The 26,510-nt window shown below is 47.2% G+C and overlaps 1 protein-coding gene across 1 annotated transcript in view; it reads left to right on the top strand.

The window, feature by feature from the left end:
- Nucleotides 1-23,639, top strand: part of MACROD2 (mono-ADP ribosylhydrolase 2) — a 1,708,848-nt gene extending 1,685,209 nt beyond the window's left edge. The window contains exons 17-18 of the mRNA XM_060230846.1: nucleotides 6,318-6,385; nucleotides 23,501-23,639. Of these exons, the coding sequence (XP_060086829.1) occupies nucleotides 6,318-6,379 (62 nt within the window). The 3' untranslated portion in view covers nucleotides 6,380-6,385; nucleotides 23,501-23,639. The remainder of the gene's footprint in view (nucleotides 1-6,317; nucleotides 6,386-23,500) is intronic.
- Nucleotides 23,640-26,510: the final 2,871 nt, after the last annotated feature.

Genomic DNA, 26,510 nt, shown 5'->3' with positions numbered 1-26,510 from the left:
AGCCTTTGCTATGAAACATTATTTGGTTATAGGCAGGGCTTTTTTTGTAACAGGAACTCTTTTGCCTATTAGGCCACGCCCCCCTGATGTAGCCAATCCTCCTGGAGCTTGCAGGCCTCTTAGTCCAGGACCTACTGTAAGCTCCAGGAGGGTTGGCTACATCAGGGGGGCGTGGCCTAATATACAAAGAAGAAGACTGCAGATTTATACCCCGCCCTCCTCTCTGAATCAGAGACTCAGAGTGGCATACAATCTCCTTTGCCTTCCTCCCCGCACAACAGACACCCTGCGAGGCGGATGGGGCTGGAGAGGGCTCTCACAGCAGCTGCCCTTTCAAGGACAACCTCTGCCAGAGCTATGGCTGACCCAAGGCCATGCTAGCAGGTGCAAGTGGAGGAGTGGGGAATCAAACCCGGTTCTCCCAGATAAGAGTCCGTCACTTAACCACAACACCAAGCTGGCTACAGGAGTTTCTGCTACAAAAAACCCCCCCCTTAGTTATGGGTTTTATAAAACGGATAATGGATTTCATAAAACCGCAAGGCTGTACATCATAGCGAGTCAGGAGTGCCCAGTGCTCCATTTATTTATTTGTTTGTATTTCTATCACACCTCCCCTGCAAGTGAGCTGTTTTTACAAATTATTATTTCTGCTTAAATCCTAGCCCGCCCTCCCCCGCACAGCAGGCTGAGGATGGATTGCAACATACATAAACAAAGACTTACATAATTAAAGTATAATCTAATTCTTAAAATCCCAACATTACCAAAATATTACTTAAATATTAGATGGCAGTTGCTGCACGATTAACAAGTCCCAAGAGACTCTAGCTGTAGATGAAATAGTGCAAAGAAGAAGAAGAGAGCCAGTGTGGTGTAGTGGTTAAGTGTGTGGACTCTTATCTGGGAGAACCGGGTTTGATTCCTTCCTCCTCCACTTGCACCTGCTAGCATGGCCTTGGGTCAGCCATAGCTCTGTGCAGAGGTTGTCCTTGAAAGGGCAGCTGCTGTGAGAGCCCTCTCAGCCCCACCCACCTCACAGGGTGTCTGTTGTTGGGGGAGAAGATATAGGAGATTTTAAGCTGCTCTGAGTCTCTGATTCAGGGAGAAGTACAGGGTATAAATTTGCAATTCTTCTTCTTCTTCAGATTTATACTACTACTACTATTACTACTACTACTACTAATAATAATACATTTATTTTTGTATACCGCCCTCCCCCGCCAAAGGCAGGCTGAGGGCGGCTAACAAGGCATGGTAAGTACCATGGTTACAATAAAATACAATCATTACTATAAACAGTTAAAATAGATTAAGTTACATTCATAAGTTAAACTAAAAATTAGATGCAAGAGTAAACCATTATGATTTATCAATTAAGGTGCTACTCTGCCCTTTTCTCTGAATCAGAGACTCAGAGCGGCTTACTATCTCCTATATCTTCTCCCCCCACAACAGACACCCCGTGAGGTGTCTGAGAGAGCTCTTCCAGAAGCTGCCCTTTCAAGGACAACTCCTGCAATAGCTATGGCTGACCCAAGGCCATTCCAGCAGGTGCAAGTGGAGGAGTGGGAAATCAAACCCGGTTCTCCCAGATAAGAGAGCTATGGTTGACCAAAGGCCATTCCAGCAGCTGCAAGTGGAGGAGTGGGGAACCAAACCCAGTTCTCCCAGATAAGAGTCCACGCACTTAACCACTACACCAAACTGGCACGTGGTAGGTGGATGAGGGAAGCCACCATGATAGGATAAAGCAGCGAAAGGTGGGGGGGAGGCCAATTTAGATCAATTGCCGCCGTCTCAACCATAGGTGTGGCAGAAAATCTCCCTTGTACAGACACTGCAGAATACTAACAAATCCAACAGTGCCCAGATCTCACCTGAGAGAGTGTTCTACCAGGCCAGCACCACAGCCAAAAAGGCTCTGGCTGCTATTGAGCCGAAGCGGACATCTTTTGGGCTGGTTATCACCAGCAGATGTTGTTCAGATGAGCCAGGGCTGCGCCTAAACCAGGGGTGTCAAACATGCAGTTCGTGGGCCGAATCAGGCCCCGGAGGGCTCCTATTAGGCCCCCGAGCAACTGGCTGTTTCCTTCTCCCTATATCTTGCTTCCTTCTGCATAACAGCTTGCTTTGTAAGGCTTGCTCAGTTGCACAGGAGCTACGGAATAAAACCTCTATTTTCTCCATTGGCTGAGGCTCCTCCCTTGGGGAAAGAAGGACAGAACCAGAGCCTCCTTTGCCCAGTTCCTTTGATCCCATGGGAGAAATACAGAGAAAGCACCTTTAAGTCCAATGAGTGCTAACGTTTTCAGCATGTTTTAAGTTTTTTTTAAAAAATATCTTTGTCTGTGTTCTTTTATAAAATTTTATGTCTCTGCTAAAGGTAAAGGTAGCCCCCTGTGCAAGCACCAGCTGTTTCTGACTCTGGGGTGAGGTTGCATCACAACGTTTTCACGGCAGACGTTTTACGGGGTGGTTTGCCATTTGCCTTCCCCAGTCATCTACACTTCCCCCCACCCCCACCCCAGCAAGCTGGGGATTCATTTTACCAACCTCGGAAGGATGGAAGGCCGAGTCAACCTGGAGCCAGCTACCTGAACCAGCTTCCGCTGGGATCGAACTCAGGTCGTAAGCAGAGGGCTCCAACTGCAGTACTGCAGCTTTACCACTCTGCGCCACGGGGCTCTTATATCTCTGCTACCTAATCTTAAATAGGCACACACGTGGCCCGACCCCACCAGACATGGCGCTGCCCACCAAGGTCTCTTTTATGTCAGATCCCGCCCTCATAACAACTGAGTTCGACACCCCTGCCCAAGTCTGCCTAGCTCCGTAAGTAAGGCTAACTTCTGGTGCCCCCCACTTGCACCGATAATGTCACCCTGTCACATGGGGGGGGGGTCACCCAATTTGGTGCCCCCAGAAGGCCGGCACTTTAGGCAGTCACCGAGTTTGCCTAGTGGCAGGGCCTGCCCTGAGAAGAGCATAAGGCCATCATCCCCACCATCACCTTTCTTGGTGACGCTCTTGCCTAGCAGGGCTTCCTCTTTGTCAGGGGTGACCAAACCGTGGCTCAGGAGCCACATGTGGCTCTTTCACACATATTGTGTGGCTCTTGAAGCCCCCACCATCGTGTTGGCTGGCTTGGAGAAGGCATTTCTGTCTTTAAATCACTTCTCCAAGCCAGCCAGTGGCTTGGAGAATGCATTTAAAGTTGCTTTCTTTCCACCTCTCTCTCTCCCTCTGTTTCTCTATTTTCCTTCCTTCCTTTCCCTCTCTTCCTCTGTTTTTCTTTCCCTCTTTCTTTCCCTCTCTTCCTCTATTTTTCTTCCTTCCTTTCCCTCTCTTCCTCTATTTTTCTTTCCCTCTTTCTTTCCCTCTGTTCCTCTATTTTCCTTCCTTCCTTTCCCTCTCTTCCTCTATTTTGCTTTCCCTCTTTCTTTCTCTCTTCCTCTATTTTCCTTTCTTCCTTTCCCTCTCTTCCTCTATTTTTCTTTCCCTCTTTCTTTCTCTCTTCCTCTTTCCTTCCTTCCTTTCCCTCTCGTCCTCTATTTTTCTTTTCCTCTTTCTTTCGCTCTGTTCCTCTATTATCCTTCCTTCCTTTCCCTCTCTTCCTCTGTTTTTCTTTTCCTCTTTCTTTCCCTCTCTTCCTCTATTTTCCTTCCTTCCTTTCCCTCTCTTCCTCTATTTTCTTTCCCTCTTTCTTTCTCTCTCTTCCTCTATTTTCTTTCCTTCCTTTCCCTCTCTTCCTGTATTTTTCTTTCCCTCTTTCTTTCCCTCTCTTCCTCTATCTTCCTTCCTTCCTCTGGATGTTCATGACTTGTAGCTCTCACACATCCGATGCGGATGTCTTGCGGCTCTCAAACATCTGACGTTTATTCCACGTGGCTCTTATGTTTAGCAAGTTTGGTCACCCCTCCTCTGCCATTTCAGATCTGGTTGGCTGTGCAAATTAAAATAACCTTGTTTCAGCGGCAGTGGCCACCACGGTGTTTTGTCCTTTCTTGCCCCCTTTTCCCAGTGTATCTTTACTACCCCTATTCTCCCCTGCACCTGGGCTTCCTCTGTGCACGTGACTCCACCTCTTGCTGCACCATTTTACAGTTGCGCCTACCACCCTGGTTCAGAATGCCAGAGGTGCCCGCAGACTTAAATTGGTTGGATACCCTCCCCGCGAGGAATGTACACTTGACTTTATTTGTGGCTAAAATGAGCCTCAAACAGTGTTCCCTCTAAGGCTATTAGCTTCCCTTGGGAAGCCAACATCCTGGGATCCTTAATTCAGGCGAATGGCCCCAAACAAGAAACTGTAATCATTTATTACATAGAGGGGGGACGGTGGCTCAGTGGTAGAGCATCTGCTTGGTAAGCAGAAGGTCCCAGGTTCAATCGCCGGCATCTCCAAAAAAGGGTCCAGGCAAGTAGGTGTGAAAAACCTCCGCTTGAGACTCTGCAGAGCCGCTGCCAGTTTGAGTGGACAATGCTGATTTTGATGGACCAAGGGTCTGATTCAGTAGAAGGCAGCTTCATATGTTCATTTAACTAGCTGACTATGGCTTGGATCCAGTGATGTGCAAGCAGACGCATAAATAACCTCTGCATCCTTCCTCTTGCTCAGCACCCAGAACTTTCCTTCTTATAGATTATAATGGCCAGAAGTTGAATGCACAAGACCTTTCACGAGAGGAAAGAAAACCCAGAATCCAATCAAGTTTGACTCGATTGGGAGGGACGGTGGCTCAGTGGTAGAGCATCTGCTTGGTAAGCAGAAGGTCCCAGGTTCAGTCCCCGGCATCTCCAACTCAAAAGGGTCCAGGCAAGCAGGCATGAAAAACCTCGGTTTGAGATTCTGGAGAGCCGCTGCCAGTCTGAGGAGACAAGACTGACTTTGATGGACCCAGGGCCTGGTTCAGTAGAAGGCAGCTTCATATGTACATATGACCTAGCACAAGGTCTTTCGCTTGCATGTCTGCTTGTGCGAGGGCTCTTAAAGGCTAGCAGAAATTTTGAGCCAGTCCCAAGCCACTGTCTCTGGCTTTGCTATCCCGTTGAAAAGGTTTATCGAGTGAGTGATCACCTTAATATGGTACATATGATCATATGAAGCTGCCTTCTACTGAATCAGACCCTTGGTCCATCAAAGTCAGTCTTGTCTACTCAGACTGGCAGCGGCTCTCCAAGGTCTCAAGTGGAGGTTAACACGCTTGGGGTTCTTTAGCTTGGAGAAACGATGACTGCAGGGTGACATGATAGAGGTTTACAAGATTATGCATGGGATGAAGAAGGTAGAGAAAGAAGTACTTTTCTCCCTTTCTCACACTACAAGAACTCGTGGGCATTCAATGAAATTGCTGAGCAGTTGAGTTAGAATGGATAAAAGGAAGTCCTTCTTCATCCAAAGGGTGATTAACACGTGGAATTCACTGCCACAGGAGGTGGTGGCAGCTCCAAGCATAGCCAGCTTCAAGAGGGGATTGGATAAGCATATGGAGCAGAGGTCTATCAGTGGCTCTTAGCCACAGTGTATTGTTGGAACTCTCTCTGGGGCAGGGATGCTCTGCATTCTTGGTGCTTTGGAGGGGGAGGGCAAAGTGGAAGGGCTTCTAGTGCCACTTGTGAACCTCCTTTTTTTTGGCCACTGTGTGACACAGAGTGTTGGACTGGATGGGCCACTGGCCTGATCCAACATGGTTTCTCTTATGTTCTTATGTTGTCTGGATTCCTTTTAGTTGGAGATGCCGGGGGCTGAAGCTGGGACCTTCTGCTTACCAAGCAGATGCTCTACCACTGAGCCACCGTCCCTCCCACAAGCATAAACAGGTCTCACCTGAGCCTTTGGGCCAATACTACCCCAGAGAACAAGACCAAACTTGGTAAAATTCTGTAGCGGAAGTTTTGTTGATTGTCTTCTCTGCTGAGATGGGGAGGGGGAAGCAGACAGAAGGAAGCAAATACCATGTGTTTACTCCCTGGGCCTGAATTATGTACCATTTGCCGCACTATTTGACAAGACCCTGTTTTCCTGTCAACTCTCTCCCTAGCTGTGATGCGCTACTGGATCCCTCTAGTCTTGCGAGAAAACTCTGCCTCTTTTGTATAACTTCTGATGTCAAAATGACACACAAGTGCCTTTCGGAATTATGAGACAGGTGGGAGTGTTTTCAAATAATGGCAGGAACCCCTGATACTCAGTGTGCATTCCTATTAAAATTGAACTCGAGGTGCGGAAGTTTTTGTCTGGCTGTTTAGCAGTTCAGAAGAATGTGTTCTAAACGCTGCTGGGTAAAGACGTAACATAATTGCTTTGTTTTCAGTTGAAATGAATAGTCAAGTTGAAACCGTAGAGGAACCAACAGACTCTCAGACTGAGAATTAATTGTAGGTGAGTCCATTCATTTCTATCATTCCTTTCCTTTCCTTTCATTGTATTAAGAACTTTTGTTCAAATGTCTTAAGCAGTCATGTACCCTGAAAAAAGCTTATTTTTGAGATTTTACACCCCAGCCCCCCCAAAAAAAAATTAGTGTGAGAATAATAAATTCAGACTAATTAATGCATAACATTCTCCACGAACCCCACTCAAGAACCAGTTTGGTATAGTGGTTAAGTGTGCAGATTCTTATCTGGGAGAACCGGGTTTGATTCCCCACTCCTCCACTTGCAGCTGCTGGAATGGCCTTGGGTCAGCCATTGCTCTCGTAGGAGTTGTCCTTGAAAGGGCAGCCGCTGTGAGAGCTCTCTCAGCCCCACCCACCTCACAGGATGTCTGTTGTGGGGGGAGAAGATATAGGAGATTGTAAGCCGCTCTGAGACTCTGATTCAGAGAGAAGGGCGGGGTATAAATCTGCAGTCTTCTTCTTCTTCAATGGTGGCTGGGATCTTACTTACCTACAGATATGCAATTACTCTATAATTCCAAAACTCGAGAATTCAAGACACCACTGAGTGGTTAACAGCAGATGCTGTATTTCCCACCTTTTGAATCTTGACTATCAATAGGACCGAATCCTTGTACGGGCAATAGAACTGCTGTCTACATTTGTGGGAATAATCACAATGTGAGCAGAAAGCCCCAGCAGTTTCTATATCGGCAGCGGATGGGGAAAGAACTTCTACCCTCACAGAGACTGCTGTTAGCTATATCCCAAAATGGAAACAACCCACAAGGTTATAGTGACCACAATTACTAAAATTTCATGCACTATAATTCCACATTTATAGGTGAAATGCAAAAGCACACATACATTAAGTTATGGAACACTGTCAAAATTGTCTTAACATACTATAAGTTCACAATGCAAAGTAGATTCCCATTGTCACAGGAAGTCGACTTCATATAGGCTTCCCAAATCCCCCGCTTTTCCTGGTGACTCCTGATTTGATGCCTTCTTCTCCCGCTAGCCAAAACTCTGGAAAGCAGGAGGGAATGGCGGCCCTTCCCACCCAGCCCCGATCTCAGCACCTTTTCCTTGCCCTGCCCTTCCCACCCAGCCCCGATCGCAGCAGCCTTTCTTCAGTTTTCCCAGGCTGCTTCCGGTCCCAATCAGCTGGCTGGCGGGGGAGGGGGGAGAGAGGGAGCCCCGCCTGCAAAGGACCATGTGCCTTTGCACCTCGAGAGGCTTGACTTGAAAGGCTTCTATTTTAAATGGTGTGTCTGTGTGTGTTTCTGTGAAGAAGCTGGCAGCAAATGGTGAGTTGAGAGGCTGATCCGCTGCTTCAGACTGGCCAGAAAGAGCGGGGGGGGGGAGGAGGAGGGGAGGAGAGGAGAGGAGAGGGAAACGTCTTCATTATTTCCTATGTGATCGATTCTCATAGGGTATAATGGGGAATTGTTCTGGAGGTTTCGGGGGCTCTGGGGGAGCTGTTTTTTGAGGTAGAGGCACCAAATTTTCAATATAGTATCTAGTGCCTCTTCCCAAAGTACCCCCCAAGTTTCAAAACGATTGGACCAGGGGGTCCAATTCTATGAGCCCCAAAAGAAGGTGCCCCTATCCTTCATTATTTCCTATGGAAGAAAGACATTTAAAAAGGTGTGCTGTACCTTTAAATGTGATGGCCAGAACTCTCTTGGAGTTCAATGATGCTTGTCACACCCTTGTTCCTGGCTCCGCCCCCAGTGTCTCCTGGCTCCACCCCCAAAGTCCCCAGATATTTCTTGAATTGGACTTGGCAACCCTAACTTCATATCCTGCTTCAAAGTTCCTTCCAGCAAGGTACAATCCAGTCTTTGTTCACGAAGACTACGCCAGTGATTTCAGGCACAATCCAAATGAAAGACAACTTCAAATTCTTCCTCTTTCAGTTATTACAAACTCTTCATATAGTCCATTTACAGCCGACATCAAAGGCCTCGAGCTGTTTTTTGAAAGAGATAAGACTTTGATGTCGGCTGTAAATGGACTATATCAGGGGTGGCCAACGGTAGCTCTCCAGATGTTTTTTTGCCTACAACTCCCATCAGCCCCAGCCATTGGCCATGCTGGCTGGGGCTGATGGGAGTTGTAGGCAAAAAACATCAGGCGAGCTACCATTGGCCACCCGTGTACTATATGAAGAATTCGTAATAATTGAAGGAGGAAGAATTTGAAGTTGTCTTTAGGGTTGCCAAGCCCAATTAAAGAAAAATCTGGGGACTTTGGGGGCGGAGCCAGGAGACTTTGGGGATGGAGCCAGGAGACATTAGGGGTGGAGCCAGGAACAAGGATGTGACAAGCATAATTGAACTCCAAGGGAGTTCTGGCCATCACATATAAAGGGACAGCACGCCTTTTTAAATGCCTTTCTTCCATAGGAAATAATTAAGGATAGGGGCACCATATTTGGGGGCTCATAGAATTGGACCCTCTGGTCCAATCGTTTTGAAACTTGGGGGGTATTTTGGGGAGAGGCACTAGATGCTATACTAAAAATCTTGTGCCTCTACCTCAAAAAATAGCCCCCCCCAGAGCCCCCAATACCCACGGATCAATTCCCTATTATTCCCTATGGGAATCGTTCTCCATAGGGAATAATAGAGTGCCTAGTAGACATTTCCCTCCCCCCCATGCTTTCTAAAGGGGGTAGGGTCTCCATACCAGGGAATCCCCCCTCCCTGCCCCCTCCCTCTCTCACACACACACACAAACACTTACCGTACTTGGTCTTCTTCCAGCAGAATGTGCTTGCTGGGAAAACGAAAGCAAGGCTCCACAGGAAAAGAAAGGGAGGGGCCGTTCTCCATGGAAACTGTTACTTTCCCATGAAGCCCTTCCTGTTTCCTGTTTCCTGTGCAGCCTTAAAGGGACACATTTTAAAACGGATCAGAAGCTCTACAACATGATGCCTAAAGGTATGTTCTCCCCCCCCGCCCCCAGATTTTTTGAGAGCGGGGGAGGAGGATGCAATTTTGGGGGTCCCCCACCAGGGCGGGGGGGCTTGGGAAGCCTAGTTGTCTTTCATTTGGATTGCGCCTGAAATTACTGGAGTAGTCTCCGTGAAAAAAGACTGTGGAGAGTGGACCTGGCCGGAAGGAACTTTGAAGCAGGATGTGAAGTCGACCTCCTGTGACAATGGAACTCTACTTTGTATTGTGAACTTATAGTATGTTAACACAATTTTGAGAGTGTTCTATAACTTAATGTATGTGTGCTTTTGCATTTCACCTATAAATTTGGAATTATAGTGCATGAAATTTTAGTAATTGTGGTCACTATAACCCTGTGGGTTGTTTCCATTTTGCAATCTACAGTGACCTCTCTCTGTGTTAGCTATATTCCTTCAAGGGCCTGTTTCTGCTTCCATTTCTCTGCACGAAAGACTGGGTAAGGCCTCCCGAGAACTGATCTTGACAGGGCATGTTATGTATCTGCAGAAGCCAAGGAAGGGGAGGGGGACTAACCACAGCATCTGTTCCTTATAGAATGTAAGATCCTCACTTCCTTGTGAGAGATGAGCAATCATTGCTGAATATGTAATACACAGAGTTGTAAATGGAGAAGGGGTTTTAAAGAGGGTTATGATTGAAACTATTTCTGTTGAGCAGAGCGACTTGCTTCATGAAAAAATTTTAAAATATAAGTTTCGGATAACAGTCATCAAATAAATCCAGCAGCAGGTATTCTTGAATAACATCCCGAGAGAGCACAGCTACGTCGTTTTAAATCCACAGTACGGCAATCGGAGAAATTCGGGAGCTGTCGAATGAACGGGCTCAATCACAGCATAAGCGTTTTGTTCTCGTTGGAATTAAATTTGGCTCTCCGTTGTCGGTGTTCTGAGAACAACCGGATTTTGTCATGACAGTTGTATGCCCTTCATTCTCTGACGCCAAACATCGCTGCTGACTTGGCTGCCTTTTGAACAGTCCTGCTTTATTTATTTATCATTTAAAAAAAAAAAAAAAAAAAAAGCAACGATGTGTCATTGCAGAGTCTGATTAGGGGGAGCGCACAAAATAGGGACCGCAGACCATGACAAATCCCCGTCACACCCAAATTAGAAAACACACTTCCGAGATCTTTGCCAAAGACAGGGGGTCCGAGCACCCAAACGATAACACGCACATGTGCCCCCATCTCTTTTGAAATGCTTATTGCAAGACACCAATGCTATAAATACCACCAGGAGGTGTTATTTACTCCCATAATAGGATTCTGCGTCTCTCAAAAACAAAGATAAAAGCTTTAGAACAGTGACAGGTCTGTCAGGGATATTTTAAAGAGCCTTATTATCCTGTGTACCTTTTGTGTCCTTGTAGGGATACTTGACAATATACGGCAATGCTGCAAGATGGGAGAGAGAAAGGCGGTCTCCTTTGGCCTCCATTTAGAAAGTTGTCAAGGAAAGTGGAGGCATCTTCACACAAGTGACATAACAATTAAAATGCTACATCTGACACCCCTCCTCGCCATTTCACCATTTATTGAACCCTCCTTCCCCCTTTTAATATTTATATTCTAAAAATTAAGGCTGACAGGCATTTTAGGAAAAGAATGAAAACGGGGAGTCTTCAGGGAGTAGAAAAATACACCCATGTTTAATATACCGAGTTTTCGGTAAGCTCTTTGGAAAGATTTCATTAGCGCTCCATCACAGACTAGTGAACTGAGTTGTTTATTCTTTCGGCGCTTGACCCACAAATGCCTGAACTAGGAGGCAGAGAGAAAACTTAAGAGATGGATGCAAAATGGGAGGCAAGTCTTGAAAATCTTGTTCTCTGGGAAGGCTCTCTTTTTGACCCGGAAGAGGAACTAGGGATTGATCACTCCAAGATCTGTCCTTCAATACTTCAAGCACTGCGGAACTTTGATACTTCTATCCAAGTTCCGCAGACCCTGTAAGACGGAGCTCTTCCGCCACGCTTTTACTTGATCTAGCGGGCATCCTATGAAATCATCGCTACCTCAGCATCCAGCATCCTACCACCCTACCATCAAGGTGTGCAAGCTGTGTCGAAAGCGTCCAGCCTACACAACGTTGTTTGGTCTGTTGTGCTGACTACTGCTCTCGAATCCGATCGAGATTTTTGTGGCGACGATGTTTTGGAGTGATTCGTTTTAATGTTCGTTTTGATGTTGCAAGCTGCCGTGAGCCCACTAGCGGGATAGGGCGGGGTATAAATTGAAAAATTAAATTAAATTAAATTAAACTAGCTGTTGTTAGATTCAGGATTCTGTACTAGATGAACCATTGTTTTTGAGTTTGAGGGTTGCCAGCTTCAGGTTGGGAAACACCTGGAGAGTGGGGAGGGGAAATATTGGATATTCTTAGAGAAAAATATTAGCAGTGCAGCAAAAAATATGCAGAGAACCTTCACTGATTGCTTTACTTGAAACAACAAGGGAAGGGTAAACCGGGAAGAAAATAACAATCTCTAACATCTACATCAAGGGTGTCGAATTCATTTGTTATGAGGGCTGGATCTGGTATAAAAAAGACCTTGTTGGGCCGGGCCATGTCTGGTCGGGCCGGGCCATGTCAGGCTCCTATTTAAGATTAGGTACCTATTTACGATTAAGAGCCCCATGGCGTGGAGTGGTAAAGCTGCAGTACTGCAGTCGGAGCCCTCTGCTCACAACCTGAGTTCGATCCCAGCAGAAGCTGGTTGAGTTGTTTATTCTTTCGGTGCTTGACCCACAAATGCCTGAACTAGGAGGCAGAGAGAAAACTTAAGAGATGGATGCAAAATGGGAGGCAAGTCTTGAAAATCTTGTTCTCTGGGAAGGCTCTCTTTTTGACCTGGAAGAGGAACTAGGGATTGATCACTCCAAGATTTGACCTTCAATACTTCCAGCACTGCGGAAGCTCGAGATTAACTCAGCCTTCCATCCTTCCGAGGTCAGTCAAATGAGGACCCAGCTTGCTGGGGGGAAAGTGTAGAGGACTGGGGAAGGCAATGGCAAACCACCCCATAAAAAGTCTGCCGTGAAAACGTTGTGAAAGCAACGTCACCCCAGAGTCGGAAACAACTGGTGCCTGCACAGGGGACTACCTTTACCTTTTTAGCAGAGATATAAATTTTATAAAGAACACAGGCAAACCCAAATATATATGTATTTTTAAACTCAAAACATGCTTAAAATGTTAGCACTCATTGATTTTAAAGATGCTTTCTTTGTATTTCTCCCATTGGATCCAGGGAACTGGGCAAAGGAAGCTCTGGCTCTTTCCTTCCTTCCCCAGGGGACTGGAAGGGGGAACCTCAGCCAATAGAAGGAAGAGAGGCTTGGCTCAGTAGCTCTGCTGTGCGATTGAGAGAGCCTGGCAAAGCAAGCTACTCCTACCCCCTTCCTCCCCAATGGAGGAGCCTCAGCCAGTGGAGAAAAGAGGTTTTGCTCTATAGCTCCTGTGCAATTGAGCAAGCCTAGCAAAGCAAGCTGAGATGCAGAAGGAAGCAAGTGGGAGGGAGAAGGAAGCAGGTGACAGCCGGTTGCTCAAGGGCCTGATAGGAGCTCTCCGGGGGCCTGATTCGGCCCCCGAACTGCATGTTTGACACCCTGATCTACATCTTTACAGCTGGAGAACAAAACTAGGAACGGCTTCTCTTCTCCAAAAAGACAAAGAGGGGAAGAGAACCATAAAAATGCAGAGTGGCCAATACATTGATTTCCAGGTCACAACACTCAGTTCCAGGTGATTTAACTGCAGACATTCGTAGGCTTTCTCTTTAGCTAGCAGATTGTTGCAGTAAACACACATGACTTCCTGCTGACTAACCAACAAAGTTAGCTCTATAATTACCAAAGTGCTGCTAACTTGCTAATTCCAACAGGGAGACTGTGTTGAGCATGGTTTGGGCAGGGTAGGGATACCAACAGAGTAAAACGCCACAGAGTTCATCCTCCAAAGCAGCTGTTTTTATCCAGGGGGACAGATTTCTGTAATCAGATCAGTCGTAATGACTGGAGATCTCCAGGCCACACCTGGAGGTGGAATTAGCATGGGTGATCTCATGATGGTACTTCCAGTTTCAGAAATTAAGAAACCTGAAAGGTTAATACGCAGCAAGGGCCAAAAATTAAAAGCAGGATCTAAAGTAAAACCATAACCCAAAGTGCATGTATTTATTGCAGTATTTATTCCATGCAGGGGTGGAATTCTAGCAAGAGCTCTTTTGCATATTAGGCCACACCCCCGTGATGTAGCCAATCCTCCGAGAGCTTACAAAAAAGAGCCTTGTAAGCTCTTGGAGGATTGGCTGCAGCACGGGGGTGCGGCCTAATATGCAAAGGAGCTCCTGCTAGAATTCCACCCCTGATTACATGTATTTATTACAGAAAGTTTTGGTGAGGCATAAAATAAGACAAATGATGGAACACGTATGCCCTTGACCAGGACATAAGGCTGTATTGTAAGAGGCCTCGATTACATAACTTTTGTCACTGTATTAAACTGCTTTCTTTTTGGTCCAGCACTGATTTATTGATTTGTTGTATTTTGTAATAAGAACCTGAATGTGTGGTCTATTTGTTTGACCTCTGAAGACGACCCTTTTAGGTCGAAACAGGTCAGGTCAAGTGGTTTCTCATTGTGGTTAAGGGAGCTATTGAGCCCCTAAATGCTTTTAACTTTCGGTAATAAAATACATGTATTTGGGGTTATGATTTTACGTTAGATCCTGCTGTTTAATTTTTGGCTCTTACTGTATATTAATGTCAGGACTTGGATGAACTTCAGTCGAGCCCAATACTTGCTACAAGTTAAGACTTTATTGAAGAACGACAGTACCAGAGTAACGAAATAACAGTAATGGCGATCCTTGGCAATTGGTTACATTTTATGCCCGCAGCAAAGCACAATAAAGCAACTATTCACACGGTCTCAAGCAACTGTCTGTATTCCCAGAGTTCGTTATCAGAAGGGAGGATGCTCCCTTGGTGCGAAGGCCAAACGGCCTGTCTTCAAAGGGCACCTGTGGATGTTAAGCAGAGACTAATCTGTCGACCTTCCCTGGCCGCCCTAAATAGCTGGCATAGCAATGGGGCCAGGGTTAATGACCGTTATTAAGCCTTCTAAATTACAACATGGAGTCAGTATGGCTAAAGCAAGCAAAGTAAAAGTTACAAGTCCTGACAATTAACCTTTCAGGTTCTTAATTCCAGTTTTTGGGTTAAGCCGTTTTCCCCTCTCTGCTTTTCTTTTGACTTATAGTTTCAGAACCAGAAGTGACATGACAGCATGACGCAGCACTCTAGGAATTTCCCAAACAATAGTAGCAAAAACCATAGAAAATTCAAAAATCCTAGAGCGCCGCAGAACGTCATGACATCGCTTTTGGTTCTGAGCCAGAACTGGCAACCTTAAATGGAAAAGCCTTAAGGCCAATACAGCCTTTATGTGTCTATAGACACATAAAATAGGATGCCTTTCTCCTCCAAGACAAATAAAAGATTGATCCCAATGAAAAAAAAAATAGATCAAAATAGAGAAAAGGGTAAAATGCACGTAACAAGTAATCGGGGACCCAAGGAGGCTGGAGAAAACTCCGGAGGAGCAAAAATGGGTGAAGGAATGTAGATGTGATAAAATACCATCCAGGCAAACTGAGAAGCAGTATTATTATTTCTTTTAAAAAGATAACCAAATGGCCAAGAAGCACTGAAGCGGGGGGGGGGGGGGAGGAGAGAGAGAAAGAGATGAAGGCCTTTTCTCACCCACGCAGGTATGCCAGCGTATCTGATGGGAACGCAGAGACGAGCTCGAGAAGATGGAAGAAAGTGTCAGAACAAAGACCTTCTTTCAAGATCGGGCCTTTTGCAGAGCCCGATATTATCGCCTTGTCAGATCAAACCCTCTTCCCACATCTGGACTAAAGAAACTTTAAGCGGCTGCTAATTGGATAAACCAGGGGACCCTCTTCTAATTCATATTTATCTCCCGGTAATGCTGAGCAGAGTGTCCCCCCCCTCCCCCACCTTAGCAATCCATAAGAGGCAGAACCGCCAACAAAAATACATTAAAAATAGATGAAATCTATGCAACGGCTGGAAGCTCCCGGAGTCATAAGGATACTTCCCTTAAAAACACTAACTTTCCCCATTTCTTTTCTTTCGTTCAATATCATTGAATAGTCATTTTCTGCTTTCGATTACGGTCATCCAGCCCAGTTCCTTTTCAGTTCCAACTAAGCTTATCGAAATGGGCACATAATATGTACAGTGCTTACATAGTGATGAGAAGAAGATGAAGAATTCCGCAGATTTATACCCCACCCTTCTCTCGGAATCAGAGTCTCAGAGCCGCTTACAATCTCCTTTCTCCACTTCCCCCACAACAGAAACCCTGTGAGGTAGGTGGGGCTGAGAGAGCTCTCCCAGAAGCTGCCCTTTCAAGGACAACTCCTGTGAGAGCCATGGCTGACCCAAGGTCACATCAGCAGGTGTATGTGGAGGCGTGGGGAATCAAACCCGGTTCTCCCAGATAAGAGTCTGCACACTTCACCACTACACCAAACTGGCTCATATTGTGTGTAAGTGTGACCCAAGTTTGAATCCCAGCATTGCCGATGGAGTGACCTTAGGTCAATCATACGCTCTCTCGGCATAGCGTAGCTCAGGGAGTTGTTTTTATTTGAATGAAATAGAGGAGGGGAGAACAGTGTTATAAGCTGTTTAGGTTCCCCACTGAGGAGAAAAGCAGGATATAAATAATAAGACGACAACTGCAAATTTATACTCTGGCCTTCTCTCTGAATCAGAGCGGCTTATAATTTCCTATATCTTCTCCCCCCACAACAGACACCCTGTGAGGTTGTGTGGGGGCTGAAAGGGCTCTCACAGCAGCTGCCCTTTCAAGGACAACTCCTGTGAGAGCTATGGCTGACCCAAAGCCATTCCAGCAGCTACAAATGGAGGAGTGGGGAATCCAACTCAGTTCTCCCAGATAAGAGTCCACACACTTAAGCACTACACCAAACTGGCTGTCTAAATAAATATCTAAATACATATCTTGGACAGATCTGTCACGTTCTCAGGGTGCAAGCAGGCAGGAGTCCAAAGCCAGTTCAAGGTCAAGGTCCAGGAAGTCAAGTAGGAGCCAAGTCACCAATGCAGAATCACAAACCGGAATCAGAAGTCAATGTCCAAAAGCCAAGTCAGGGTGCCAAGGAAATCAAGCAGGTCAGGATCAGGAAGGAGTGTGGATGCAAGCCAGAGAATAGACTTGTTGCTTCCACAAGGTTACCAGGTTCTGGGAGGGAGCTATATGGGAGTCTCAATCAGCCTGCTCCCTGGGTGACAGTGACTCTGCTAGAACTCAGGGCCAAGAGACCTGAAGCATCAGCATGCCTCATGTCTTCTCTCTGAAAGTTCTTTCCGGAGCCTGCTTTGAACTTTTGAGATGGGAGGAGGAGAGCTTGGAGGAGATTGATCATCAACAGCTGACACTGGTGCCTGGAGAGTGATTGATGGGTCAGCTGCTGTTTGTTCAGTTGAGGAACTGGCTGGCAACTCTTCCAGGTCTGTTAACCCTTCCAGCTCCTCCTCGTCAGGGCTCATGACAGACATAGATATTGATTTGAGATTAATAAGTGATGCAAAACAGTGTTTTTGCTATACAGTTTTTATTTATTAATGCCGCGGTCAAAGTTTTTGCATGCTGTATTCATTACAGAGGTGTAATAAATTTTCATTGGGACCAATCTATATCTATATATTATCTAGATCTATATATCCAGGGCTTTTTTTGTAGCAGGAACTCCTTAGCATTTTAGACCACACACCCCTGATGTAGCCGGTCCTAGAGCTCACAGTAGCCCTTGTACTAAGAGCCCTGTAAGCTCTTGGAGGATTGGCTACATCAGGGGTGTGTGGCCTAATATGCAAAGGAGTTCCTGCTACAAAAAAGCCCTGGATCTATCTATCTATCATCTATCTATCTATCTATCTATCTATCTATCTATCTATCTATCTATCTATCTATCTATCTATCTATCTATCTATCTATCTATCTATCTATCTATTGACATGGAAGAGAGAAAGAAAGAGAGAGAGAGATTCCCTTTCTCATAATCTCACACTAACTAGCAATTTTCTGATGGTTTAAGTCACTAATGCTAAAGTTCTGAATTACTTTACTTTTGTAGGAACAAAAAATATGCTGCCTCCACAAGAAAAATACCTGAGCCAGCTTACAAAATAAAACATAACAAAAACATATATATTTTTTAAAAAGTTATTAATTAAAATTTAGAATTAAATCCAGATTTCATTTGCAAAGTGATACTGGTATCTTACTGACCTGTCATCCTTTCACTCTTGATTTCTGCATTTTACCCACGTGTTCTATTCTGTTTGTTTCTTCTTTTTTTATTCCTGTGCTGATTACCGGTGCACATGAGAGAGACCAATTCCCCATTAGCCTTGTCCCGGTCTCACGTTCCTCTTCTCCGCGGAGCTTCCGTCTGATTGTGCACTAGTTGCCACAGGGCTGAGACTTGCTCCGCCTCTTTCCCGTAACAAGTAGAAACCAGTTTTCAGAGGATCCTGCATTAGTGCAAAATCAGCTGGAAGCCCGCAGAGAAGAGGAACATGAGACAGGGACAAGGCTATTGGGGAATCAGTCAGAATATACAAATTCCTTTAAAAATCTGTTAAAAAAAAAAACAGGAAGTGTGAAAAAGTCAGACAATTGCATCAAGATTTCATTTGGTGTGTGTGTGTTTTAGTCAAAGGTGAAATTCTAGCAGGAGCTCCTTTGCATATTAGGCCACGCACCCCTGATGTAGCCAATCCTCCAAGAGCTTACAAGGCTCCTTTTTGTAAGCTCTTGGAGGATTGGCTACACCAGGGGTGCGTGGCCTAATATGCAAAGGAGCTCCTGCTAGAATTCCACCCCTGGTTTTAGTCCACATGCACATATATGCACAACACATTGTCCATGAGGTGGGGTGGGGTTCTTGCAAGTCATCAAACTGAACATACTGGCAATTTTCTCATGCCCCATTTCAAAATAAATTTTAGAAATTTTCCCAAACTTATCCAGAAGACACAGGGGAGAATCAAAGCCCAGAGCTTAGGACGTCCACTTATCCCGATTTCCTGTATATATCGGAAGAACCAAGAGAACTAAAACACTGTTAGAAGCCACCTTTTGGTATTTTGGTTTAATCTCATACTTGGAAAGGACTACCAGGACCATCTAGTCCAACTCCTTGCTGGCTCAAGAGCTATGACTATAATATTCCCAATAAATGGGTATCCAATTGATACTTTAAAATTCCCAGTGACAAAGAATCCACTACCTCATGAGGGAGCCTGTTCCAGTGTCGAACACACCTCACTATGAGGAAGCTTCTCAAACTTAATCGAAACCTAATTTGCTGTTGTTTATATCCCCTAGTCCAAATCCTGTCATATAGCACGACTTGAAAGAATCTCCACCCTATCCTCCACATAACATCCCTCTAGACAGGAGTCATTTTGTAGAAAAATAGGTGGTGGAGCTCATTAGCATATGACGCCTCCCCCCCCAGCCAAAAGCAACCCGACACAAGAAAGGAGAGCCCCGGGCAAGCAAGGCCTGCTTGGGCTGGCTAGAGATCCAGCCAGCCCAAGCAGGCCTCTTTCACCTGGGCTCCCCTTGGCCATGCCCTTCCCAGACAAGAGGCCAGCAAACCACCTACTGCCCAAAATCTCATAAGAAGTGGAGAAAGAGTGTTGTGGGCTTCTCCAGGGGTCAATGAGGGCTGCTGGGGGTGTGGCAAAGCTCCTGGTGGTTGACTGGCTGCCCACTCTTCTGTTCCAGGGATTGTATTCAATGGACAAAGTAGGTGGGAAGGAGGGGGGGGTGTCAGAAATTTTCAGGAGCTGCACGCTCCTGTGAGCTCCTGCTGAACTCAAGGCCTGCCTTTAGATATCAGAAAGTGACAACCATATCACCTCGCAAGGGCTCTTATCCAATGGAAAGATTCCCAGCTCCTTCAGCCTTCTCGTCGAGGACGTGGTCTCCAAACCAACTTCTTTGTCCTGTGCTGAACTCCTTCCAGCTTATCAATATCCTTCCTCAACTGTGGTGCTCCCTACTTGAACACAGTCCTCCAACCTTGTACATAAGAACATACGATAAGCCATGTTGATCAGGCCAATGGCTCATCCAGTCCAACAAGGGGGCCATAATGTCTGAAGGCCAGCCAGGGACACCTTTTTTTGGGGGGAAGGTAGGGGTGCGCGCGTGCCGCCGCCGGAAACAGGAAGTGACGTCACTTCCGGTGACGTCATGCCACCGCCGGAAACAGGAAGTGACATCACTTCCTGTGACATCATTCCCCCCCCCCCATGCCACCTGCCGGAAACAGGAAGTGACATCACTTCCTGTGACATCATTTCCCCCGCGCCACCTGCCGGAAGCAGAAGTGACATCGCTTCCTGTGACATCATTTCCCCCAAATGACATCATTTCCCCAAAATGCCACTGCCGGAAACAGAAGTGACTTCACAGCACTTCCTGTGATGTCCCCAAAAATCCCCCAAATATCACCGCCGAGAAACACCAAGATTATTTATAGAGAGGGAAAGGGGGAAGTAAAGTTAAATGAAAATCTTTTTTTACTTTTTTCAAAGTGAGAAGACTAGAGAGAACGGGTTCCATGCTGAGAAGCCAGTCAGATTCCAGTGAGACTGTGCTGCATAATGCAGCCTATTTATTTTGTCCTGTTTGCTCTTTTGGCTCTATCTGCGCCACCTTCATCACTTTCGGGGTGTGGATCCCCCAGTGGGGTGGTCTCACGTCTCCCTCCGCCGGCTGTTTCTGATAGCCCTGCGCCCCCTCTTTCATTTGATATGTGTCCCGTGCGGGTGCCACCCTCCCGCCGGGAGATGCCGCAAAATGAGCCCCCTTGAGGCTTATGGCGGCAGGGCTCGGGGGAAGCGAGCTAGACTGCTGTTCTTTTGAGGGGTTATAGTGTGTTTCGAGCCCGTCCCTGTGGCATCGGTCCCATCGTTGTGGGACCCAGGGGCCGGTGCAGCGGCACGCCGAAGCAGCCTGTCACTAATAACACAGGTCGAGATGCAGGACAGGAGCCCGGAAGTGACCGACAGGCTGCTTCAGCGTGCCGCTGCACCGGCCCCCTGGGCCCCACAACGATGGGACCAATGCCACAGGGACGGGCTCGAAACACTCTATAAGCCCTCAAAAGAACAGCAGTCTAGCTCGCTTCCCCCGAGCCCTGCCGCCATAAGCCTCAAGGGGGCTCATTTTGCGACATCTCCCGGCGGGAGGGTGGCACCCGCACAGGACACATATCAAATGAAAGAGGAGGTGCAGGGCTATCAGAAACAGCTGGCGGAGGGAGTCAGGAGAGCACCCCACTGGGGGATCCACACCTCGAAAGTGATGAAGGTGGCGCAGATAGAGCCAACAGAGCAAACAGGACAAAATAAATAGGCTGCATTATGCAGCACAGTTGAGAAAGTGCCTTATCCCATATACTGATGAAGTAAATACAGGATTTGAGAACAAAATTGCACCAGAAGACACAAACACAAAGCTCCCTTACACTGAATCAGTGCTTGGGCCCACCAAAGTCAGTATTGTCTACTCCAGGGGTGGCCAGAGTTGCTTAACAAAAGAGCAACACAGAATAAAGGTCAGATGTTTGAGAGCCACAAGACATGAACATCGGATATTTGAGAGCCACGGAAGGAAGGAAGGAAGGAAGGAAGGAAGGAAGGAAGGAAGGAAGGAAGGAAGGAAGGAAGGAAGGAAGGAAGGAAGGAAGGAAGGAAGGAAGGAAGGAAGGAAGGAAGGAAGGGAAACAGGGGAGATATTCTCTGCTGGTCTCCTGTCCTGTCTGGCTAGGTCAGCAACCAGAAAACACCAGATACCTCCCTTAGTCAATGAAAACAATGTACATAAATACAGAAGCACTTGAAAAATACGCAAAGCACAAGTAGTAGAGGAAAATGATCACCCTATCTATATGGCAAAAAAAAAAAAAGAAGTCAAAATGCTGTATTACACAAGCTATTGCCAATAAATGCAAAAGTAACCATATACCAAACCACCAAAACAGGGAGGGAGGAAGGAGGGAGGGAGGGAAGGAAGGAGGGAGGGAGGGAAGGAAGGAGGGAGGGAGGGAAGGAAGGGAGGAGGGAGGGAGGGAAAGAAGGAAGAAAGGAAGGAAGGAGGGAGGAAGGAAGGAGGGAGGGAAGGAGGGAAGGAAGGAAGGAGGGAGGGAAGGAAGGAAGGAAGAAAGGAGGGAGGGAAGGAAGGGAGGAGGAAGGAAGGAGGGAAGGAAGGAAGGAGGGAGGGAGGGAAGGGAGGTAGGGAAAGAGGGAGGGAGGAGGGAAGGAAGGGAGGAGGGAGGGAAGGAGGGAAGGAAGGAGGGAGGGAGGGAAGGAGGGAGGAAGGAAGAAAGGAAGGAGGGAGGGAAGGAGGGAGGAAGGAAGAAAGGAAGGAGGGAGGAAGAAAGGAGGGAGGGAAGGGAGGAGGGAGGGAGGGAAGGAAGGGAGGAGGGAAGGAAGGAGGGAGGGAGGGAAGGGAGGAGGGAGGGAAGGAAGGAAGGCCGCCCCCTCCCGCCAGCCGCCCCCCCCCCCGCTTTCAGCCCCCTCCCTCCCTGCTTACCTTCATCCAGGGCAGGTGGCGGCCTCTCCTCCCGGCGGCTGGTGCTGCTGGCGGGGCTGGCGGCGGCAGCAGAGGCCGGGGAGGGCCTCCGCTGGTCTCTGGAGGGCCTCCAGCGACCACGCCGGCCTCTCCGCCGCCTCCCCGGCCTCCGCCACCGCCACCAGGCCCCGCGGGCGGGGAAGGCGGCGAGGGAGGGAGCGGCCCTGCGCACGCGCAGGGACGCTCCCTCCCTCACTTGCTGCCTTCCCCGCCCACGCGCACGGTCCACCGCCTCCGGGGCTGGCTAAACCGGGACCTCTAATGGTCCCAGTATAGCCAGCCCGGGAGGCGGGAATAGGGGGCCAGAACCGGGACATTCCCGGGTGCCCGGGACGGTCTGACCACCCTAAGTCCAACACTCTGTGTCACATAAGAACATAAGAGAAGCCCTGTTGGATCAGGCCAATGGCCCATCCAGTCCAACACTCTATCACACAGTGGCCAAAAAAAACCCCAAGTGCCATCTAGAGGTCCACCAGTGGGGCTAGAAGCCCTTCCACTGTGCCCCCCACAAGCACAAGAATACAGAGCATAACTGCCCCAGACAGAGAATTCCATCTATACCCTGTGGGTAATAGCTACTGATGGACCTCTGCTCCATATGCTTATCCATTCCCCTCTTGAAGCTGTCTATGCTTGTAGCCACCACCACCTCCTGTGACAGTGAATTGCACGTGTTAATCACCCTTTGGGTGAAGGACTTCCTTTTATCCATTCTAACTCGACTGCTCAGCAATTGCTTTGAATGCCCATGAGTTCTTGTATTGTGAGAAAGGGAGAAAAGGACTTCTTTCTCTGCTTTCTCCATCCCATGCATAATCTTGTAAACCTCTATCATGTCACCCCTCAGTCGACGTTTCTCCAAGCTAAAGAGCCCCAAGCTTTATAATCTTTCTTCATAGGGAAAGTGTTCCAACCCTTTAATCATTCTAGTTGTCCTTTTCTGCACTTTTTCCAATGCTATAATATCATTATTATTATTTATTATTATTATTATTATTGTATGTGTAAGACAAAAGAAAAAAAGAAATTAGGGAGCCTGGTACAGTGTTTCCCATTTGCAGGGTCATGACCCGGTACTGGGCCATGCAAGCCTCAATACCGGGTTGCCAGGGGCAACCCAACAGCCCCCTCCTCCTCCCCACGCTGCCACCAACTGTAGCACTCTCTGAGCATCCTCCAGGTGGAGGATGCTCAGGGAGTGCTATGGAGACTGCGTGCTGGCCAGAAGCCCTCTCCCACCCCTCTCTGAGAGGGCGGGGAAAGCTCCTGGCCAGCGCAGTCTCAGTATTGCTCCCCTATTGTCCTCTGCCCGTATCACGGAGAAAAAAAACGGACCGGGGGGGGGGGGAGTTTGGGAAACCCTGGCCTAGTAGATCTCTCTTCTTGACTTGATGGATTTCTTTTCCTGTCTCCGCAGAAGACCAAGATGAGAGAAAAGAACCAAGTGGTGAACCATGAACTGCAGTCATCGGTGCATTATACGACAACATTCTGACTTAGCAGAGGACGACGGCACACCATGGAAGTTAAAAACGGGAAAGGGGGGGGGAGGTTGGGGAGGGTGATTCTGGGACGGCGATTCTATACCTTTCTTTCTCTTCTCTGTTTGGTTTGGCTCAGTAAACACCGCTGAAGCTTCTCTACTTTAGTTGTAAGCATCTCTGTTAAGCTTTCTTTGCTTCATCCCTGCCTTTTCTGGATACCTTCCTCTGAAATTTTGAGGCATTTTGTAGAAGGGGGAGTGTTTGTCATTGTCTGAGAGTTTGCTCTGAGGGACAGCAAAGCTTTTTAACATCCGTAACGTCCCCAAACCCGAAGAACGATGTTAGCACCACTAATATTCTTTTGCTCCTTGGGTAACATCCTTTGCTTGCTAGTGGTTTTTTTCCCCCCTGCTGCCACCATAGAATGCTAGGAGAACTGGGAGCCTGTAGCTCTCAGTGTATGTAAAGACTCAGGGCCAATTCAAACATTACCACCCCTACAGAAGCTGCCGGAGAAGGATTGTATGGGGTAGAAATCTCTTAGAGAGAGCCATAAATGAGCCTGAAGTTGACAAGGGACTTAATGGAGTGGGCTAGCCTGATCTCGTCAGAATTTGAAAGCTAAGCAGGGTCGACCTTTCTGATGTACCCATCTTCATCCTGCCCTCCTTAGCCTGGTTGTCCTTTCCCCTTTCTGATCTCCTTGCCTGCCCGGTCTCTTTTGTGCTATGTGGACTGGGCCTGTGATGCCCTAGAGAGCTTGTGTTGCCAGGGAGGGTCATTGGCTGTCTCTAGTGGGAGGGGGCAGGGGGAGGGTCCTTTCCCCTTCTGGCCTCCTTGCCTGCCTCATCCCCTTTGTGATGTCAACAGGGCCTGTGATGTCATAGGGAGCTTGTGTTGCCAGGGCGTGTCATTGGCTGTCGCTAGTGGGAGGGGGCAGGGGGGTCCTTTTCCCTTCTGACCTCCTCGCCAGCCTCCTCTCCTTTGTGATGTCAACAGGGCCTGTGATGTCAGAGAACTTGTGTCGCCAGGGAGTGTCGCGAGCCTAGTTGCCCTGGCTTTTTGAAAAAGCACTTCATAACCTGGAGGCCATCTTCACCTGGGTGGCCCAGGCTAGCCCAGTCTCGTCAGATCTCAGGAGCTAAGCAGGGTCAGCCCCGGTTAGTAGTTGAATGGAAAACCACCAGGGTTCCCTCTAAGCTGAGTTAGTGTGAGTTAGCTCACAGATTTTTAGCCTCCAGCTCACACATTTTTGTCTTAGCTCAGGAAGGATGGCCCCAGAGCACACGACGTTATGCAGTAGCTCACAACTTTAACGCCAGTCGCTCACAAAATGGAATTTTTGCTCACAAGACTCGGCAGCTTAGAAATAATCATTTGCTTGCTTACAAAAGAATTTTTTAAAAAAATACAGTAAAAGGGGTGTTTGCATGAAAGGAACTGTGAATCTAGCTGCCCTCCCCCTTCCCTCATTTGTTCATTTGAACATATGAACATCTGAAGCTGCCTTCTACTGAATCAGACCTGGGTCCATCGAAGTCAGTATTGTCTTCTCAGACTGGCAGCGGCTCTCCAGGGTCTCAAGCTGAGGTTTTTCACACCTATTTGCCTGGACCCTTTTTTGGAGATGCCGGGGATTGAACCTGGGACCTTCTGCTTCCCAAGCAGATACTCTACCACTGAGCCACCGTCCCTCCCCTAATGTGTTTTTTCTTAACACAAATGAGACCACCAGGGAAGTACTGGGTTGCTACACAGAAACAGGCAGCAGCAAACCACCCCTGAACATCTCTCACCATGAAAACCCTACAGGGTCACCATAAGTCATCTGTGACTTGGTAGCACTTTCTGTCACAATACATCTCACGAGAGGCTTACAACGATGCCAACTCCTTGCAGAAGCAACTGTGAGTGGCCCTCTTTTGAGGGTCTGTAATGTTTGAATAGGCTCTCAGACTAACTTTTCAACAAGGCCCATGGAGATGAATCAGGTCATGCGTTACCCACAGGGCAGAACGGATACAGATGAGAGAGAACATAGGTTTTTCCCAACGGGTGCTAGTTACAATGTCTAACGATGCACCGTTCTCGTTCAGAACGAAAGTTAACTCTGGTTTTGTGGGGCCTTTCTTACGACAATCAAGCGAGATAATTTTCAAATCTCCACAGTCGGCAAATTCTTTCCTGTGTTGTCTACTCGCAGCACATGAGATTTTATCTATAGCCCTAGGGATATGACCTCACATCTTAGTATTCCATTGTTTGCTGATGGGTCATCTTACTGTGGTATCCAGACCATGGGTACTAATGTACGTCTCTTCTTTCAGTGCCCCGGGAGTCAAAGAGATAGCAGATGTTTGGCATCTCACACACGATAAAATAATGGCTTGTGCGCTAACGATGTCTTGTCAACCCTTCCCGTAATTTTCAATGGCACCCTTTTTTAATACATAAAAATGCAATTAACAGTTATTTGGTGAGGGTTGTCGTACCATATGTCATCTGTTCTGCTAGCAAACGCCGTGCTCGGCTTTCAAAAACAAGGATATTTTTATGTTCATTTTTTTCCCCCCAGCCACGCTGTAAATTAAACGGGTACCCGACTTGCAAGATTGATCGAGCACCCAGCGTGGGCCCAGGGTTTTGATATTCTGTAAACTGTTTGCCAACTGCTGTTAGAAACAATTAGAATAATGTTTTTGTATGACGAGATTCTGGTTTTGCTTAATTATGCAGCCTTCCAAAATACAGCAGCCTCCAAAGTCCTAAAATAATCGTTTGCTGGCTTACAAAAGAATTTTTTTAAAAAATACAGTAAAAGATGTGTTTGTATGAAAGGAACTGTGAATCTAGCAGGCCCCCCCGTCCCTCATTTGTTCTTTTTTTTTTCTTAACACAAATGAGGCACTAAAGTACCTTTACATGAAAATCCTTTGTTTGTGA

The sequence above is a fragment of the Heteronotia binoei genome, chromosome 1, assembly GCF_032191835.1.
Source record: "Heteronotia binoei isolate CCM8104 ecotype False Entrance Well chromosome 1, APGP_CSIRO_Hbin_v1, whole genome shotgun sequence".
In the NCBI taxonomy this organism is placed as follows: domain Eukaryota; kingdom Metazoa; phylum Chordata; class Lepidosauria; order Squamata; family Gekkonidae; genus Heteronotia; species Heteronotia binoei.
Note: the sequence above shows the minus strand (reverse complement) of the source record. Positions and strands in the feature narration are given on the sequence as shown.